The 18,384-nt window shown below is 38.3% G+C and overlaps 3 protein-coding genes across 4 annotated transcripts in view; 1 reads left to right on the top strand and 2 right to left on the bottom strand.

The window, feature by feature from the left end:
- Nucleotides 1–1,086, bottom strand: part of LOC125206578 — a 2,864-nt gene extending 1,778 nt beyond the window's left edge. Inside the window, exons 1-4 of the mRNA XM_048105823.1 lie at nt 887–1,086; nt 690–816; nt 202–486; nt 100–128 (exon numbers count right to left, since the gene is read on the bottom strand). Of these exons, the coding sequence (XP_047961780.1) occupies nt 100–128; nt 202–486; nt 690–816; nt 887–1,086 (641 nt within the window). The remainder of the gene's footprint in view (nt 1–99; nt 129–201; nt 487–689; nt 817–886) is intronic.
- Nucleotides 1,087–1,196: 110 nt separating this feature from the next.
- LOC125206577 lies at nt 1,197–3,011 on the bottom strand. The gene has a single exon (XM_048105822.1). The coding sequence runs from the start codon at nt 3,009–3,011 to the stop codon at nt 1,197–1,199; it is 1,815 nt and encodes a 604-aa protein (XP_047961779.1).
- Nucleotides 3,012–14,006: 10,995 nt separating this feature from the next.
- On the top strand, nt 14,007–18,149 carry LOC125208644 (pectin acetylesterase 11-like). 2 transcript variants are annotated; one of them, XM_048108296.1, is made up of 14 exons: nt 14,007–14,139; nt 14,231–14,372; nt 15,267–15,390; nt 15,470–15,552; nt 15,654–15,798; nt 15,891–15,970; nt 16,176–16,262; nt 16,345–16,469; nt 16,571–16,631; nt 16,742–16,795; nt 17,109–17,186; nt 17,285–17,381; nt 17,457–17,614; nt 17,696–18,149. In XM_048108296.1, exons 3-14 carry the CDS (start codon nt 15,279–15,281, stop codon nt 17,849–17,851), a joined length of 1,236 nt encoding a protein of 411 aa, XP_047964253.1. In that variant the 5' UTR covers nt 14,007–14,139; nt 14,231–14,372; nt 15,267–15,278; the 3' UTR covers nt 17,852–18,149. The 2 variants fall into 2 exon arrangements, with proteins under 2 accessions (XP_047964253.1, XP_047964252.1); XM_048108295.1 differs by having other exon boundaries at nt 15,879–15,970.
- Nucleotides 18,150–18,384: the final 235 nt, after the last annotated feature.

The following is an 18,384-nucleotide window of genomic DNA, read 5'->3' as shown; positions in this document are numbered from 1 at the left end:
TTTGAGATTACCATTTTTTCTATGGCGCGCTGCGAACACAACTCCCCCGGTGAATCTTTGCCTCTTCGCGTGTGTACCCTTATATAAAATTCTACAAACTTAGGCATCTTCCCATTATTCTCTTTAATCTGCAAACAATATTCAAAATGATTAACGATAATTAAAAAATGAAGAAGTTAAACTACAAAATGCAATGTCTACCATCTTTTCCACTGTAATGGCAAATGAAACAGATCCGTTATAATGTGTGCCGGGAGCTTTCTCATATCCTTGTTTACGGTTCTTCGAGCATCTCTCGGAAACCTTGATAGATGCAGCCATCTTCCACGCTTTAGTGTAGTCTTCCCACAATGCATCCATGAAGTAAGCAGGCTTTCTTTTCCTATTTTTCAGTCTGTAGATATGATTGCCATACTTACGCTTGCATCTTGTACGAAAAGCACCTTTGGCAAGATCTTGATTATAGTTCTCAATATTGGCATGGACCTGCCAAATCATATAAAAGAAAAGAAAAAAAAAAGTTATATAACAAAATATTAAATAAAATATATAAAAATTCTATAGACTTCCCAACAAATGTTAATAAAGAAAAGAATTCAATTAGATCAAGAAATTCTAAGCTACAATTAGAATATCAAGTAAAACATTGACCATTCTTTACGCTAATGGATTATAGTTTATACAATTACCTTAAATTCTTGCCAATAGGATTCAATGCATGAATCATCAAGAGTTGCTTGTGAGAATGCGGTTGGGTGCACTATATTTTGGAAAATATCATTCAATATGTTCGCCACAGCTCTGGAAGGGTGCAATCTGCATATAAATATATAGTTATAAACTTTAAAATTTATAAAAAAAGATATAAAAATATCTATCCACTTACAATCCATCATTCCTGAGATGAATGAATATACGACCTTCTTGATCATGTGTAGGATGGTCCTTAACTGTACCATTTCCGCTCACTGTATCATTTTCCTCCACTTCTTCCTCTTCGACATGAATTTCTCCCTCATGAGCATTTTCTTCATCATCATCGAGAAGAGCCAACCTGCGTCCTTGTCTTGTAAATCCTCCTCGCATTTTTCTATCCAACCTACTACCGACGATAAGAATAATAGTAAGTATTATCCAATCTGCGAGCCTATTGCTGCCATGTCAAGCCTAAAAATACAATTTCCTCAGATTTCTATTCAGAGTATCATTCTATAGAATATTGTAAGGAGGCAATACACTGTAGCAGTAAGATCTCTAAAGAAATTGCTCAACTCTGTCAGAGGCTCCCATACATCGTGTGGAAGTAACTCACGAAGTCCAATTGGTAGCAATCGTTGCATAAACACATGACAGTCGTGGCTTTTCATACCGTACAACTTATGTTTCTTCATATCAATGCATCTTGACAAGTTAGAAACATAACCATCTGGGAATTTCAAAATGTTGAGCCACTTGAGCAATAATTTCATACTTTCTTTATCAAGTGTGAAATTAGCCTTGTGATATTTCCCATCACATGGCCAAAGTTCAGGCCGTATACCAAGTTCTTCCAAATCTCTTCTTGCATTAGCATTATCTTTTGTCTTGCCTTCCACATTCATGATGGTATTAAAGATATTGTCAAAAACATTTTTTTCTATGTGCATGACATCCAGATTGTGACGAATCACATTTGTCTTCCAATACGGAAGATCCCAAAATATGCTTCGTTTATTCCATCCAAAAATCTTGCTCAACTCGGAGTTTGCTGTTTCTGCACCTTCATCAAACACTCTCTTGTACTCAAATTGTTCCAAGTTATCAAGTATCTGTTCTCCGTTTAAGATCGAAGGAGGACCGGAATGTTCGGTTCTGTTCTTTATGAAATTCTTTTTATCTCTGCGGAACCGGTGATTTCTATTGAGAAACCTCCTGTGACAATCAAACCAAGTAGTTTTCCGTCCATGCTTCAAGGAAAAAGCTTGTGAGTCCTCCATACAATACGGACATGCACGGTGCCCAGATGTACTCCATCCTGATAACATTGAATATGCGGGGAAGTCGCTGATAGTCCACATCAGTGCTGCACGCAACTGGAAGTTTTGTTTTCTAGATATATCGTATGCTGGAATTCCTTCAGCCCATAAATCGTTGAGCTCTGCAATCAAGGGTTGTAGAAATACATCAATTTTCTGTTTTGGACTCTTCGGACCTGGCACGATCACAGTGAGAAACATGTATGGATCTTTCATGCACATCCACGGCGGCAAATTGTATGGAGTTAAAATTACCGGCCATAATGAGTATTGTGAACCACTTTGGCCGAATGGCTGAAATCCATCTGTGCTAAGTGCCAACCTGACATTTCTTGATTCAGAAGCAAATAAGGGATGTGACTTGTCGAAAGTTTTCCAGGCTATAGAATCAGCTGGATGGCGCATCTCTCCTGGAGTCTGGGCGTGCTCTGCGTGCCATCGCATGGATTGAGCTGTAACTTCAGACGCATATAATCGTCTTAATCTTGGGCCCAGAGGAAAATAATACATCTTCTTGAATGGACTCCTACCATTATCCTTGAATCTAGCCTGACCACAAACTTTGCATTCGGTCCTATTCTCGTCTTCTCTCCAATAGATCATGCATCCTTTCTTGCAACAATGTATCTTCAGATGGGGCATATCTAAAGTCTGCATTTGTTTCTTGCACTTGTAGAAACTGTTAGGCATACGATTTGGCTTTGGCAAACGCTCCTCCATAAACTGACACAATTCGTCAACAGCTCGCTGAGACATTCGATGTTCAGATTTCATAGTCATTATTCGAGCATTTGTTGACAGCTCAGAATAATCACACCCATCCCACAAATCAGACTTAGACGCTTCTAACAAATTATAGAACTGCTGCGACTCATTGAATGGGGGCTCTGGCATGTATGTAGGCAGAACATACTGCCAATGCTCGTGAGCACCTGATTGTCCCCACGCATCATGCACCATGTGCTGGTACGGATTCAATGGTGGATCACAATGCATGGATTCTATTTGTCTTGAGCTGGACGACGCTTCAACATCATAGTGAAATCTCCAATCATAATAATTTTTAGTAAACCCCCTTCTCACAAGATGTTCCTTCACCGTGTCCGTATAAAGAAAATTTTTATTATCACATCGTGCACATGGACACCTAATTTTCGAACCATCCATTCTAGAGGGATGTTGCACAGCAAAATTTATAAACTTATCCAAACCATCAATAAAATCAAGATTCAATTCTCCGGTGGAAAATTTTCTCTCATACATCCACTCTCTTCCCGGAATTTGATTCATTTTACTATCTATCATACACAAACAATATAAATCAAATAAAGTACAATAATATTTTTGAATTATTTAGCCCACAAATTAAAATATTCATCAAATAAAAGTTTTACCTTTTAATAATTGGAAAATGCCAAGCTGGGCCGACGGGTAGCGGAAACACCTCCAAATCGCAAAAATCTTAGGCAAGAAACAATATAAATCAAATCAAGTGTAATAATACTTTGAGTTATTTAGCCCACAAATAAGAATAACTAACAAATCAAATATCATAATATAGATCAAATCGAGTATAATAATATTGTGAATTATTTAGTCCACAAATTTAAAAGAATATCTAACAAATCAAGTATATAATAATTTAGCCCACAAATTTAGAAGAATAGCTAACAAATCATGTATAATAATTTAGCCCACAACTTTAGAAGAATGTCTTACAAATTATGTATAATAATTTAGCCCACAACTTTAAAGAATATCTAACAAATCAAGTATAATAATTTAGCCCACAACTTTAGAAGAATAACTAGCAAATCAAAGTTTTACCTTTTAATAATTGGAAAATGCCAAGTTGGGCCGACGGGTAGCGGAAACACCTCCAAATCGCATAAATCTTAGTCAAGAAACAATATAAATCAAATCAAGTGTAATAATACTTTGAGTTATTTAGCCCACAAATAAGAATAACTAACAAATCAAATATCATAATATAGATCAAATCGAGTACACCAATATTTTGAATTATTAAGCCCACAAATTTAGAAAAACATCTAACAAATCAAGTATAATAATATTGTGAATTATTTAGCCCACAAATTTAAAAGAATATCTAACAAATCAAGTATATAATAATTTAGCCCACAAATTTAAAAGAATAGCTAACAAATCATGTATAATAATTTAGCCCACAACTTTAGAAGAAATATCTTACAAATCATGTATAATAATTTAGCCCACAACTTTTAAGAATATCTAACAAATCAAGTATAATAATTTAGCCCACAACTTTAGAAGAATAACTAGCAAATCAAAGTTTTACCTTTCAATAATTGAAAAATATCAAAATTTGATGAGCTTGCTTCCCCACATTTTTCTACCCCCAATTTTCAATAATGTGAAAATATCAAAATTTAATAAGCTTGCTTCCCCATATCTCTACTCCCAACTTTTATGTAAGTAGATCTGGCAAAATTTTTGCAATGAGTGGAAGCTGATGGCAGAAGGGATGGAAGGGATGGAATCTACGGTGTGGAGAAAGGTAACAAATGAGAAAAGAAGAAAGTAGATTTGGATAAGAACTAAAGTTTGCGAGCACCTATTTTTGCTCACTAATTTGCTAGCAGCTATTATTGCTCACTAATTTGCGAGCACATGTATATTTTGTGACAGATGCGAGCACCCTTTGCTCGCAAACTTTCGAGCACTATAGGTGTGCTCGCAAAATCCCTCATTTTATTCCAGCCGGCAAAAAATGGGTGTAAATGGATGTTGTTTTCGTGTATGCTCGCTATTATGCTCGCAAGTTTGCGAGCAAAAGTCGGTGCTCGTAATAAAGTGGTCACAAGTTTGCGAGCAAAAGTCGGTGCTCGCAATAAAGTGGTCACAAACAGCCGCTTTTTTTATAAATTGGGTTCTCAAATTAGTTTTACTTCTATTTTTTCATACTTTACTAATTTTAAAATATTAAAAAGTTATGTCATTTCAAAGTCTTTATCTTTATAAGACTGATGGAATAGTATATTTTTAAATCCTAGTTGACATGGCTCGAAAGTAGGGGTCACTACTCACTACGGTTGGCTTAACCGATCACATTTGACACAAAAAAAGCATAGTGTGTTTCTTTTGTCAACTTGATGAAAATTATAACTATTACTGCATATTATATTTCCAAGTGGAACGACTCAAACTTTTAATATATAGGAAATAAAATTTAACTATCTATCATCAAATCGGGGCTCATTAGCATATGCAAAATAATATTTGAAGTCTAGCTCAAAGTTATGGTAGTTCGTTTTCATTGTTTCTCTATATAGTGGTGTGGCAAAAGGTTGGGTTTGTTAGTCACAATGAATTGAATTGCAATCAAACTTAACACTTATGAGAATACAAACATAAGTTTATGTTAAAATGACAACTCTTCTTAAAATGACACCGTGACACCGCTTATACAGCAATATTATAAACGCTACACAGCAATATTACAAACACTACACAGCAATCTATAGATTGCTGTATAGTGTGTTGGATATTGCTGGACAAGAAATATTGCTGGATAAAGACCAGCAAATAGCTGACCGTCTTTTTCCAGATTTTTTTTGCCACGTGGCATCTTATTATTCGTCCACGTGTATAAATGATTGGCTAGAAATGGTGGTATGATGTTATTTTAAGGGGTAGTGGCACCCTAACATGCCCCTACAAACATATATGCAATTACGAAAGCTCAAGTTATATTTCATGAATTTATGCTTTCATGCTTAAATTATCGTTTCCTACCAAACCTATATACTGAGCTTGACGTTGCCTTATATTTAGTTTAAACTAGTGTTACCATTCGTGCTATGCACTCGTCGTATTATTTTTACTTAATGACCACAAATCGTAAATAATTCAAAGATAAATGTAGTTTGTGAATTGAGCGGAGAAGACTAAAGTAAAACAAAGTATAATGAGGAGGTAATGATGTTTATATATAATAATATAATGTGTTATTTGATTCAGATGTATAAAAAAAGAAAATGTGCAATTAAAATGAATTTTAAGTGCAAATCATACACTAATACTTAATACTAAAAATCAGAACTACAAAATAGTTAATAATATGAATAAATTATAAGTTTCATCACCAAAAATATAAATATGGATAAATAGAAATTGCAATTAAATAGTAACAACAACTACACAATAGAAATAGTAAAAAAAATTAAACACAATAATATTTAAATAAATTTATAAAATCCTTTTATAAATATTGAAAATAGACTAACCTGAGTGAATAATGACAAAAATATTCGCAATCAATCAATATATTCGTTGTAGCAAAATTGATTGAATGATGATATCAAGTATTAGTAGGCAGATATATTCATTAAATAAACTATTCCATATATACTCCAATCCTGAAAATGAAGATAAATTCATTAAATAAACTATTCCACAAAAAACTTTAAGGAAAGGAGACAGCCAACATGTCTCCATTTGACCGAAATTCTTCAAATTCGCCCACAAAAATCACAGATCGGTGCTCAAAGAGCCGGCGACAGCCAATGAATGATCATTGGGAACATTCTAGTGCTAACGTAGTGAGCTTTCATAAAGAGATCCAAAGGAAAGGAAGATTTTGGAAAGCCGGTCTGAACATCAAAATTTTAAAGGGAACATATGCTGGATGCCATAAGAATAATGTTGTCCCACCCGAACTTTCTAAGGATAGAAAGTTCGGTTTATCGTGATTAGTGGGGGATTGAAGTAGCGGGGAAATAGTGGGCATGATGCAATTGTACAATTGTATTCCCCATTCTTCCTCCTAGCTCTTTCAATCCCCCACTAGTCGCGAAAACCGAGCCTTCTGTCATTGGAAAGTTGGGGAGTGACAACATTATTGTTATGGAATCCAGCACATGCTCTCTTAAAATTTTGATGTTCATACCAGCTTTCCAAAATCTTCCTTTCCTCTGGATCTCTTTGTGAAACCTCAGCACTAGAATGTTCCTGATAATCATTAGAGCTACCACAATGGCAATAGGTCAGCCACTCTCTCCCTGCAACGTCATCAGCACTAAAAATCCACCTGCCACAACATCATTTTAATCAAATAGGCTTGCCTAAGGCCAGCCACAGGCTAGCCGCAATAAAAATAATTGAAAAACAACTACATCTACGGAATTAAATTTACGATAAATTACGGAATTAAATTTACGAGACATATACGGGAAAATTCATTCATTTCATTTAAATAAAAAAAGTATATAGATAAAAAAAGTACATAATTAAAAAACAAACCGAGCTTCCACACACGAGCCCCGCCTCTCTCTACTCCTCATCGCCGTCGCCGCCGTCCTCGCCGCCGCCACCCGGGATCTCCACATCGGTGGCATCTGAGCTCGCATCTGAGCCCCCCATCTGTGCCCTCGCGGCATCCAAATCGACCAACATGCTCTCGAGCATCGAGTGAAGAAACCTCTTCTTCGTGGGGTTAGTGGCGGCCCTCCAATCTTGGAAGACCGTGTACATCTGCTCCCGCATTTTTTGACGCGAGAAAAAGGTGTACGCGGGTGGGGGGCGGGGTCTGCCGACTGGACCTCCTGGGGCGAGTGCGGGAGGATCCCCTTGCTGTCCGTTGCGCCCGCTTTTGGGCGAGTGCGGCGAGCAAACGATGGAGGGGACTGAAACTCATCAGCATCTGGGGGGAGGTCGTGGGAACCGCCGCTGCTGCCGCTGTAATCGCCGGAATAGTTCAGCTTCTGCTTCTTCGGCCACCCAGCGTCGACCCCCGCCCGAAACTTCTCGGAGTCCTTCAGCACCAGATAGCAGTTCTAGAAGGTGAACTCCTTATAAACCACCAGCTTGGGGAACTGAGTCTCTGCTATCCTCCGGCAGTCCTACTCAGTCTGCCCACTACACATCATGCGGAGGGCGTTGGCGTACAACCCTGAAAATCGGCCGACCGCGACCCTGATGCGTTCCCACCCCTTCCGGCACTCCTCCCCACTGTAGTCCTTTCCGTGCGGGCAGTTCCTCCTGTAGGCTCCTCTAATCTTAGCCCACATGTTGATGATCCGCTGATTGTTCGCAACCAGCGGATCGTCGCAAACCGACAACCACGCCTTGGCCAGGGCGACGTACTCATCTTCTGTCCACTTCTTCTATGTGGGGGTGTCGCCAACATTTAGCTGCGACGTACTCGCCGACCACCTTGCTCTTCTTCTTCGGCGCGGCCCGACAACCCCCCCCCCCAAAGTCTCCATCTCCCCGATATCGAACCCCGGCCATGCAATGAGAAACGGTCATCCCCAGTGAACTGCGTCTCCACTGGGGTCAACGTGTGAGACGAAGCCGTAAAAAAATCAAGAGCTGGGACGATAGACTTTGCCCCCCCCCGGGTCCCCTGCATCCCGGGCTACATATCGGGCTGCATCCCTCCCTGCGCGCCCGCCATCAACCCCATCATCTGTTGTAGCATCTGCTGCGGCATCCGGGGCATACCTCCCCACCCCGGCGTTTCCTGGCCCCGCCCGGCATCCGCCCCCCTGCGCGCCCGTCATCAACCCCATCAACTGTTGCCAAGGGTTGTTGTACCCTTGCCCATCTGCCCGCCCATCTTGCCGCCCATCGGCCCCCATCCAGACCCCATGGGTACCGTGGGAGTCTGAGATCCGCTCGTTACCAGACCGAACTCGTTGTTGTTGTCCATCGTTCGATGTTGCTCTTGTATAGAAATTTAGAGAGAGAGAAATCTCATTAATACAAGTGGTGCTAATGAAAATGAAACTAAAATCGCGTATATATAGTGTTTCAAAAATTTTCAAAAAATAAAAAATAAAAAATTGCGCTGGCCGATCGCTCGCTGATCGGGAGCCTCAGTAATGGCGGCCAACGCATCGGCGAGCGCATCGGCCAGCGCTTGCAAATCGGCCAGCTCTCGCCTATTTTCTCGCCGAAAAGGCGTTGGCCGATTCCAATGGTTCGGCTAGCCGACCGGCTAACGACGCGAATCGGCTAGCCGGTGCGCTAGTCGCCATTGTGGATGCTCTTAGAGCATCTCCAATGCTAAATAGGCCAACAATAGGCCAGCAATAGGACAGCCATTCTCTCTCCCTGCCATGTCAGCAGCACTAAAAATACACCTGCCACATCAGATTTAGGCCAGCCATAGACCAGCCGCAAAAAAATAATTCAAAAAATACTACATTTTACGGAATTAAAATTATGATTAAATTACGGAATTAAATTTACGACACATATACGGGAAAATTAATTCATTTCATTCAAAAAAAGTACAAAGATTTTTAAAAAAATACATGATTTTTTTTTTTAAAAAAGGGCTTCCACACACGAGCCCCGCCACTCTCTACTCCTCGTCGCCGTCGCCGCCACCGCTGCCGCCGCCACCCGTGGTATCTGAGCCCATGTCGGAATTCGCTAGCCGTGCCCTCGTGATTTCCAAATCAACCCGCATGCTCTCGAGCATCGAGTGAAGAAACATCTTCTCCGTGGGGTCAGTGGCGGTCTTCCCAATCTTGGAAGACCTTGTACATCTGATCCCGCGTATGGTTACGCGAATGGAGAGTGTACTCGAGTGGGGCGGGTGGGAGGGCGGAGGACTGGACCTCATGGGGCGATAGGGGGGATCCTCCCCTCGCAGCCCGTTGCGCCCGCTTTTGTCCAACCGGACGAGGGCGACCGGCAAATGAAGGAGGGGATGGAAACTCCTCAGCATCCGGGGAAGGTCGTGGGATCCGCCGCTGCTGTCGCTGCTCGTAGTCGCCGGAATAGTTCAACCTCTGCTTCTTCGGCCACCCAGCGTCGCACCCCGCCCGGAACTTGAACTCCTTATACTTCCCCGCCAAGGGGAACTGACTCTCGACTATCATCCGGGCGTCCTCCTCATTCTGCCCACTAGTGAGCTGACGGACGGCGTTGGTGTACAACGACGAAAAACGGCCGACCGCGGCCCCGATGCGCTCCCACCCCTTCCGGACCTCCTCCCCGCTGAAGTCCTTCCCGTGCGGGCAGTGCCTCCCATATAGGCAGCTCTGATCTTCGCCCACATGTTGATGACCCGCTAGTTGTTCGCAACCAGCAGATCGCCGCACACCTCCAACCACCCCGGCGTACTCATCCCCCGTCCACTTCCTGCGGCCGGGGTGTCGTCACCAACGGGCTGCGACGACTCGCCGGCCGCCTTGGCCTTCCCCTTACTTCTTCTTCTTCGCGCGGCCCGCCTCGCTGGAACGGGAGTATCCGGATCCCCGAGATCGATCCCCATATCATGCAATGACCCCATCTGGCCCCATTCAGATCCCACGGGTACCGTGGGAGTCTGAGATCCGCTCGTCGCCGGAGTGGACTCGTTGTTGTGATCCATCGCTCGATGATGCTCTTGTACGAAAAGTTAGAGAGAGAGAAAACTCGTTAAAACAAGTGGTGCAAATGAAAATGAAACTAAAATCGCGTTTATATAGGTTTAAAAAAAAAAAAAAAAAATATCGGCGCTGGCCGATCGGGCACGCCACAATGGCGGCCAGCGCTCGCGATCGGCCAGCCCACGCCGAAAATTTGGCCGATTTCGCCGCTGGCCGCCTCCAATGGTTCGGCTAGCCGATCGGCCAGCGCCGCGAATCGGCTAGCCGGTCGCTAGCCGACCATTGGAGATGCTCTTATGGGAGGATAACGAAAATGACGAAAACACCCTTGTTCATAACTGTTGAAAGGTTGTTATCTAAAGCGAAGATAGGGGCAAATATGAAAGACGACTTATATGGAATTCTCCAATCTGGGCCCTCCACGTGACTTTTATATGTTTTCCAATTTTAATCAAGGAGTATGGTCTTGAAAATTACAGGTACTAAGTTTGGACAAATTTTATTTTTTACCAACTTTAAAAGAACAATTATATATAGACAAAATAGGTGAGAATCATATTGACCCCAAAATACATGTGGAGAAGCCCATAAACACTTGATTCGTTGTAATTGTGATATAGTATTACTTAGAGGATTTAGTGTTGATAATAGAATAGATAATTTGATTACACTAATGAATGTATTTCATTAACACCTTGAGCCATAAAATGGACAACAAAGATTCTTCTTCCGGTTTTAAACGTATATATCTATTTAATCGCTTTAAACGTATGAAAACTTTGAACCATTAGCTTGTCAGTTTGAAAATACTACTATGTCCTCCCTTCATTCGCCATTAAGAGTCCCGGTCACTTTTGTGCACTCGTTTTGTAAAAATGATAATAAATAGTTAAAGTGGAGTAATGGTTAAGTAACAGAGAGAATAATGTTGACAAGAGTCTTCTTATCATTATTGTTTCTCCTACTTTACCATTTCTCCACTTTAACTATTTATTATAATTTATACAAAACCAGTGCCCAAAAGTGACCGGGACTCCTAATAGCGGATGGAGGGAGTATTGATAATTTTATATACATATATATTACTTAATACGTTACAAAAACAAACAAAAGCCTGTCTAGCTCATTTGGTAGAGCGCAAGGCTCTTAACCTTGGGCTCGCAGGTTCGAGCTCCACAGTGGGCTTTTATATATACTCTCTCTGTCTCACAAAAGATGTCATCTTTTCCTTTTAGTTTGTCCCACAAAAAATGTCACATTTCCATTATTGGAAAAAGTTCTCTCTCACATAAATATAAACATAATATTTTCTCTCTCTTCATTTAACACAAAAAATAAAACCTCCTAAATGGGCCATTCACGGTGGGTTTTTATATACTCTCTCTGTCCCACAAAAATGTCAACTTTCCTTTTTAGTTTGTCTCACAAAAAACGTTACATTTCCATTATTGGGAAAAGTTCTCTCTCACATAAATATAAAAATAATATTTTCTCTCTCCATTTAACACAAAAAATAAAACTTCTTAAATGGGCCATTTGTATACTTTAAATTAAAATATATTTATTTTAGATTTTCACGATCTAAAGTTCTTAAATCATATACTCCCTCTGTCCCATTAAAAATGAAACGTTTTCCTTTTTTGGTTGTCCCATTAAAAATGAAACGTTTCCTAAAATGGAAACAACTCTATCTCTACTTTTTCATCTCTCTTACTTTCCCCTCTCTTCTTTAACTCACAAAACAATACTACATAAAATCCCGTGCCGATTCCCAAATGTTGCATTTTAAGTGGGACGGAGGGAGTACTTCATACATGTATAGCTTTATTTAGTAACTAATCTTGAAAGCAAAACAAGAAATCTTGATGAAATTATTGAAGTGGACAATGTGAAGGGCAATCCTAAAAAATGTGTGTTGATTTTGTTTTCCGAATTTTTGTATTGGCTGGTGACCTGACCTACTTTCTTTTCTCAGAATATTTATCAAGCCTTGGTTTTAATACATTGAACTCCCAATTTGTTGATCTCTAATTAATACCCACTCTTATCGGGTTAACTTTAGCTAATATTGTCACATGATATTTTCAAGTGTTAAATTGAAAATAATTATATTGCTAATCTATGGATATGATATTGCAAAAGATTACAAATGCGACAAATTGGATGGTAGGCCAAAAGTCATTCCTTTAATGCAAAGCAGATATACCTAAAGATTAGGAATTGTTCTATTTAAAGTAAAAAATAATTATCATCTTTATAATTTTACACTACTTTTGGTGCAATAATAAATTTATGGCCCATGTTTTACAAGATTCAGCAGGCAAAAAAGTGAATGCAATATTAAGATGCATCAGTTGATATGTTTTGAAATATTAATGTTAATGCTCCATTATTATATAGCGGGCATATATCACATTAAGTTAGGAAATGTAATGTCTCAAGTTGGTCAAATTAAAATATGAATTCATATCTTGGGAATACAAAATCACGTGAATTCCTACTAAAATGGAAGTGGATACATACATTACCGAGTCAATTTCTAAGGCTGTAACTCATAAAACATTTGCTTCCTGTCCGCGAGCAGAAGTCTCATTTTTTTCGGATGCGGATTTTAAAAAATGTTAAGAAAAATAGTAAAAAAAATAGTTAGTGGAATATAAGTTTCATATGGAGTAGTTTTAAATGAAATGCGAGTGGAATGTGTTAGTTGAATGTAGGGCTCATATAATAGTAAAAGTGAACCGGGACTCCTATTCACGGCATGCACACCAACCGAAATGAAAAAAAAGGGACTCCTATTCGCGGACATGGGGAGTAATTTTTGAATGATTTTTTCTTTAAAAATACTCCTTGTTCTATAATCCAAAAAATTAACGAGAATATAACAATCCATTAATTTTCATATACTCCTATTGATTAAAAAATTGTTGAGAAAGATCTCAAAATTGGATGGATTAATAACAAAGTAAAACTCGAACACTAATAGTGATATAGTATCAATAATCTGTCTGAGTTAAAGACCTCAAATTTGTTGATCATTTTTTTATTTCCCATAGTTTTTTTGGGTAAATATTTATGCTTTTTATTTGAAGTTTTAATCTCAGTAGTAGTGATAATAGTATGTGGACAGGAGCCTAATTAAAATGCTATCTTATCTCCTGTTTCCATTTCAAGTATATATTCCAGAAGCTGAATCAAAATGCTTTCATATCTCTTATTTCCTTTTCAAATACTACTATAATTCAGTTCAAATTAGATTAATCACGAGAACTACTACAACTAAATGGTATTGAGTCGATTCCGAATTCTAAAACTCCCATTTTTGTCTCTAAAAATATTAGTATTCTACAATCCAAAAAAATAACATGTAACAATCCATTAAGTTTTAATCTCAGTAGTATATAATCTTATTTATAGGTGGAGAAATGAGTTAATTTAAAATTGGGAATGGGATATGTATGTTGAGAGTGAGAAGATAAAAAAAAAAAAAAAGAATAATACTATTTGTGTAGACCAATAAGAATACTCCAATTCCATGCAGATTTAGGAAAGTTTGGCAGGTGGATGGATATCTCCATTCATTAATAAGAGTGGAGATTTTAGATTCACATTCACACAGCCTACACTCTCATTCTCACACAGCTTACACTCTTAATCTCACACAGCTTACACACACACTTCCGCCTCTGCTTCGAATTTCAGCTTCGTCTCCGGTCGTCAGCTCTGAATTCGTCGGCTTCGTCTCCATCTCCGTCTACGTATGTTAAACTTCCCCTTTCCTTTCCTTGCACAAATCTAATTTTTGAAACTTAATTCCATTTTTTTAATTAATTGACCTTTCTAATGCAGATTTTAGGAAAGTTTATCTCCATCTCCATTCATACTGCTTGCACAATCAGTCTCACTCTTCTGCCTCTCTCTCTGCTTGCTTACGCTCTCAGTCTCACACACACTTTCGCCGATCGCCACCTCTGAACTCCTCACCGTCTCGGTATGTTATACTACTTCCCATTTCCTTTCCTTTCCTTTCAGATCTACTGCTCAAATGACATTAATTTTGTTCCTTGATTTTGAAATGACCATAATGCTACGTGGCAGTAAGTAGTTATATGTGAAAGCGGTCTAGCTGATATAAAAGGGAAGTTAGATAGCTACACATTTATTAAAACACTTAGTCGAGAGTAAAAAGAAGAAGGATCGAGCTCAAGTGATTCAATCGTATATATGAATTTTTAGGTGTATTTCAGAATGCTTTGTTCATATCTGTGGGTGTGGGACCCTTGTAATTAATCAGTGGTGAAATGGTTGTGAAGGAAGTTTCTAATGATCCATGCTGATGTTGTACTTGCCTATTAGGCGTAGTCTCATGTTTTGGTCCTGCAAATTAGGTGGTTGTTGGATTTGATCATTTGCACTATTCTTATGGAATCTATTGAATTAATTTATGCTACTGATTGATTGATTCTTGTGAAGTTGAAACATCCACAACTAGTAGTATTCGGATAGATGCACTTCTCTTTCGTGTTTTTTATGCTAACCTGCTATACATATGTTTGTGCTTATGATGCTTGATTCTCTAGTTGTGAGAATGTGTTATAAAAAGGATTTGTACATAGCAATGTTATTATTCAGAAGCAGCAGATGTGTTGGCATTCATAAATCCCAAATCATGATCCTTGTTTCATTCAAAGGCTTTAACTAAAATTTTACAAGGTTTAGAGATGAAGAAACACACTATTAGTCATCTGTTTCAGGATTATCCTTGCACTAGTTCTCCAATGGATCGGCTTCCTTCTGCAATTATGATGAATTGTTGTGTTTCTGCTACAAATTTTGTGCTTTTTTCTTGTCTTTGCCAACTAATTAACAAGTCAATTTTGTGCAGAGACACTAAGTCATGGCTACATTACTACTGGCACTTACTATCCTATCTCTGGTTGCGGCCGGAATCGTAGCAGGCCACAACGTCACCATCACTCTGTTGGACTCCGCTGTAGCCAGAGGAGCTGGTACGCACACACACACATATATACATATGTTTAATTCTAAATTGTTGCTAATTCATTGCTTAACTATTTGTATATATAGTCTGTCTAGACTGCACCCCTCCGGCCTATGCTTACAGCCCAGGGTTCGGAGACGGAGTAGACAACTGGCACGTATACCTAGAGGTATATGAATATGAACTTTTTTGGATTTTTATCATTTACTTCCATTATTGTTGACTTTATAAGCTTTTATAATAATACGACTAACAATTTGGAGTTGCAAGGGTGGTGGGTGGTGTCGGAATGTAGCTGAATGCCTCGATAAAACCGGATATCACTTAGGAAGTAGTGCTAAGCTTATGTCGACGGCGCAGAATGGTGTCACATTCTTTGGAGGGATGCTCGACTCCAATTCCACCTTTAATCCCGGTATGTATGTGTAGTTAAATCTAATCAAAATCACAATTTCATTTCTCTAATTTGAAATATATAACTAAATTCTTGCATAGGTATGATTTCAGATTTCTACAATTGGCACGTGGTCAAAATCTTCTACTGTGACGGCTCATCTTTCATGTCCGATGTTGAGGATGTAGACCCGGTAAGTTTTAAAATTTCTTCCATGTTACCAATAAGCACAATTAGTTATACTAACCTAACATTCACTCTTTTAAAAACCGGACTGGATGGTTCAACATGAACTAGAAGGTTGATGAGTCCAGTTTAGTCCTAATTGTATGTTTTACTCAATTCAATTATAGCTACATCGTTTCACTCATTTTTCAATTTCTGAAACATTTACGTAGAAGTACAACCTGACTTATAGAGGTGCAAGAATATATGATGCCATGATGGATGAGCTCCTACGAATCGGAATGGGAAATGCAAAAAATGTATGTGCTATTAAATTATAATAACTCTTGATTTAATTAAATTTTGATTGCTACTTTATATTAATTTATATTACTTTTATAGGCTTTATTGTCAGGCGGTTCGGCAGGTGGATTAGCCACAACTTTACATTGTGATAAGTTTCAATCGTTGTTTCACAACACAACTAGAGTAAAGTGCGTATCTGATTCAGGCTTTTTCATTCATGGGTAAGACTATCTAGATTAATTACTTAATTATCGAAATTTTTTTTATGAAATATATTATTGTAAACTACTATATCATTGATTAATTTTGTTTGGCTCACTAGAGAGCATTTTTATGGGGCTGATTGGAGGGAATCTTTCTTCTCTAGAGTGGTATCCACACATGTATGTATTCTTTTTATTTCAGTCTACTTTGTTATATAATCAAGTAATATTATATATTATTAACACGTGGATTCTTACATCAATTCCTCATTTTTGCTATGTATATATAGGGTTTGACGGATATGTTGCCCACATCATGCACATCCAAATTTAGCCCAACTCTGGTATGAACTCTCTTTATCTCACGTTACCCGAGTCATTTTTTTTTTGCACTTATTTTGAAAAAATGATAATAAATAGTTGAAAAAAGAGTATAAAGTAAGTGAGGGAATACGAATGAGAAGACTCTTCTCTGTATTATTCTTCCTCTTAATTTACTCTCTCTACACATTAACTATTTATTATCATTTTTCGAAACGAGTGCAAAAAAGAAGTGACTTAAGTAACGTGAGACAGAGGGAGTATTAGTTAACTTATCTTCATTACTTTTCCAATAATATAATTAAGCATTCCTCATAATCATATTTGTATTTGTAGTGTTTATTTCCTGAAAATTTGGTCCCAGATATCCAAACCCCACTATTTTTAATTGAATCAGCATTTGACGCATATCAGGTATGAGCAACTTTATAATGTAATAATTATTGGTATTCATTAATATCATTGATGTCATTAATTATATATATTTTTTATTTCCAATCTACCCATCACAGATAGGAGTTACTTTGTTCCCGGATAGAAGCCCGCAATGGACTAGTTGCATCCTAAACTTGATGCTTTGCAATTCGACTGAGCTAGAAATCATGAAAGGTATATACAATATAATTACCATTTTTTAACTCGATTTAATATGAATCAATCTCTCATACTATTTGTTTTATTTAGATTTTAGGTTGATATTGATAAATACGCTGAAAAGTACAATTGCAAATAGCTCCTCCAGAAGAGGCTATTTTGTACATAGCTGCTACCTACATGGCCATATGGAAGACATAAGCAGTTCGACATGCTCATTGATTGTTGGAAACGGACTTGCTAACAAAGTAAGTGAAACTATATAAAGTATCTGTCACACAAATTGGTTGGTCACAAACTACTGATTTAATATGAAGTGTATTTTTCAGAATATAGCAGAAGCCGTGGGAGATTGGTATTTCGACCGGAGCGAGTTCCAGGAGATGGATATGGTCAACAACTTGCCACGGAACTGCACTGGCGACGACCGACCTATTTTGGAGAAAAAGTGTAGCGATTATTATATTCATCATCAGATGCCATGAATTGATAGCATGTGAATTTGAATTTCCATTTTCAGTTATGAATTATGTGGGTGATATGTCATCTATAAAACCTAGATGTTGCAACTCAGTGATGGTGATGGTGATTATGAAATTGCTACTCTGCAATTGTTGATGACTTAATAAATACACAATTGTTGATGTTGCAATTATTGCTACAGATATGTTTGCTTATTGTCAATACTTTCTTTCAAACTTCATTTAATAATTGGTGATCAAACAATGTAAGATTAATTGCTCAAAACCAATATCTTTGTATCTTATGATTTCTTATGTTTTATTTGTTGGAAAAGAGTGACATAACCAAAGTCTATCATACCTACTCGGGCCGGAGCTGCTCGTTGGCATTCTAGGGACGAAGCTCAGCCTTTAATCAACAAAATTGTGTGTTACCAATTGAGAATATAAGCCCATACCTGCAAAACACAATTTTCAAGGTGCCAAAATATGATGATCAAGTATTGTTTAGTCGAAAAATGAAGGGGAAGTTACCTCAACATGTCTTCCTAGAATTT

This window comes from Salvia hispanica, chromosome 2 (genome assembly GCF_023119035.1).
Source record: "Salvia hispanica cultivar TCC Black 2014 chromosome 2, UniMelb_Shisp_WGS_1.0, whole genome shotgun sequence".
NCBI classification, from domain to species: Eukaryota; Viridiplantae; Streptophyta; class Magnoliopsida; order Lamiales; family Lamiaceae; genus Salvia; species Salvia hispanica.
Note: the sequence above shows the minus strand (reverse complement) of the source record. Positions and strands in the feature narration are given on the sequence as shown.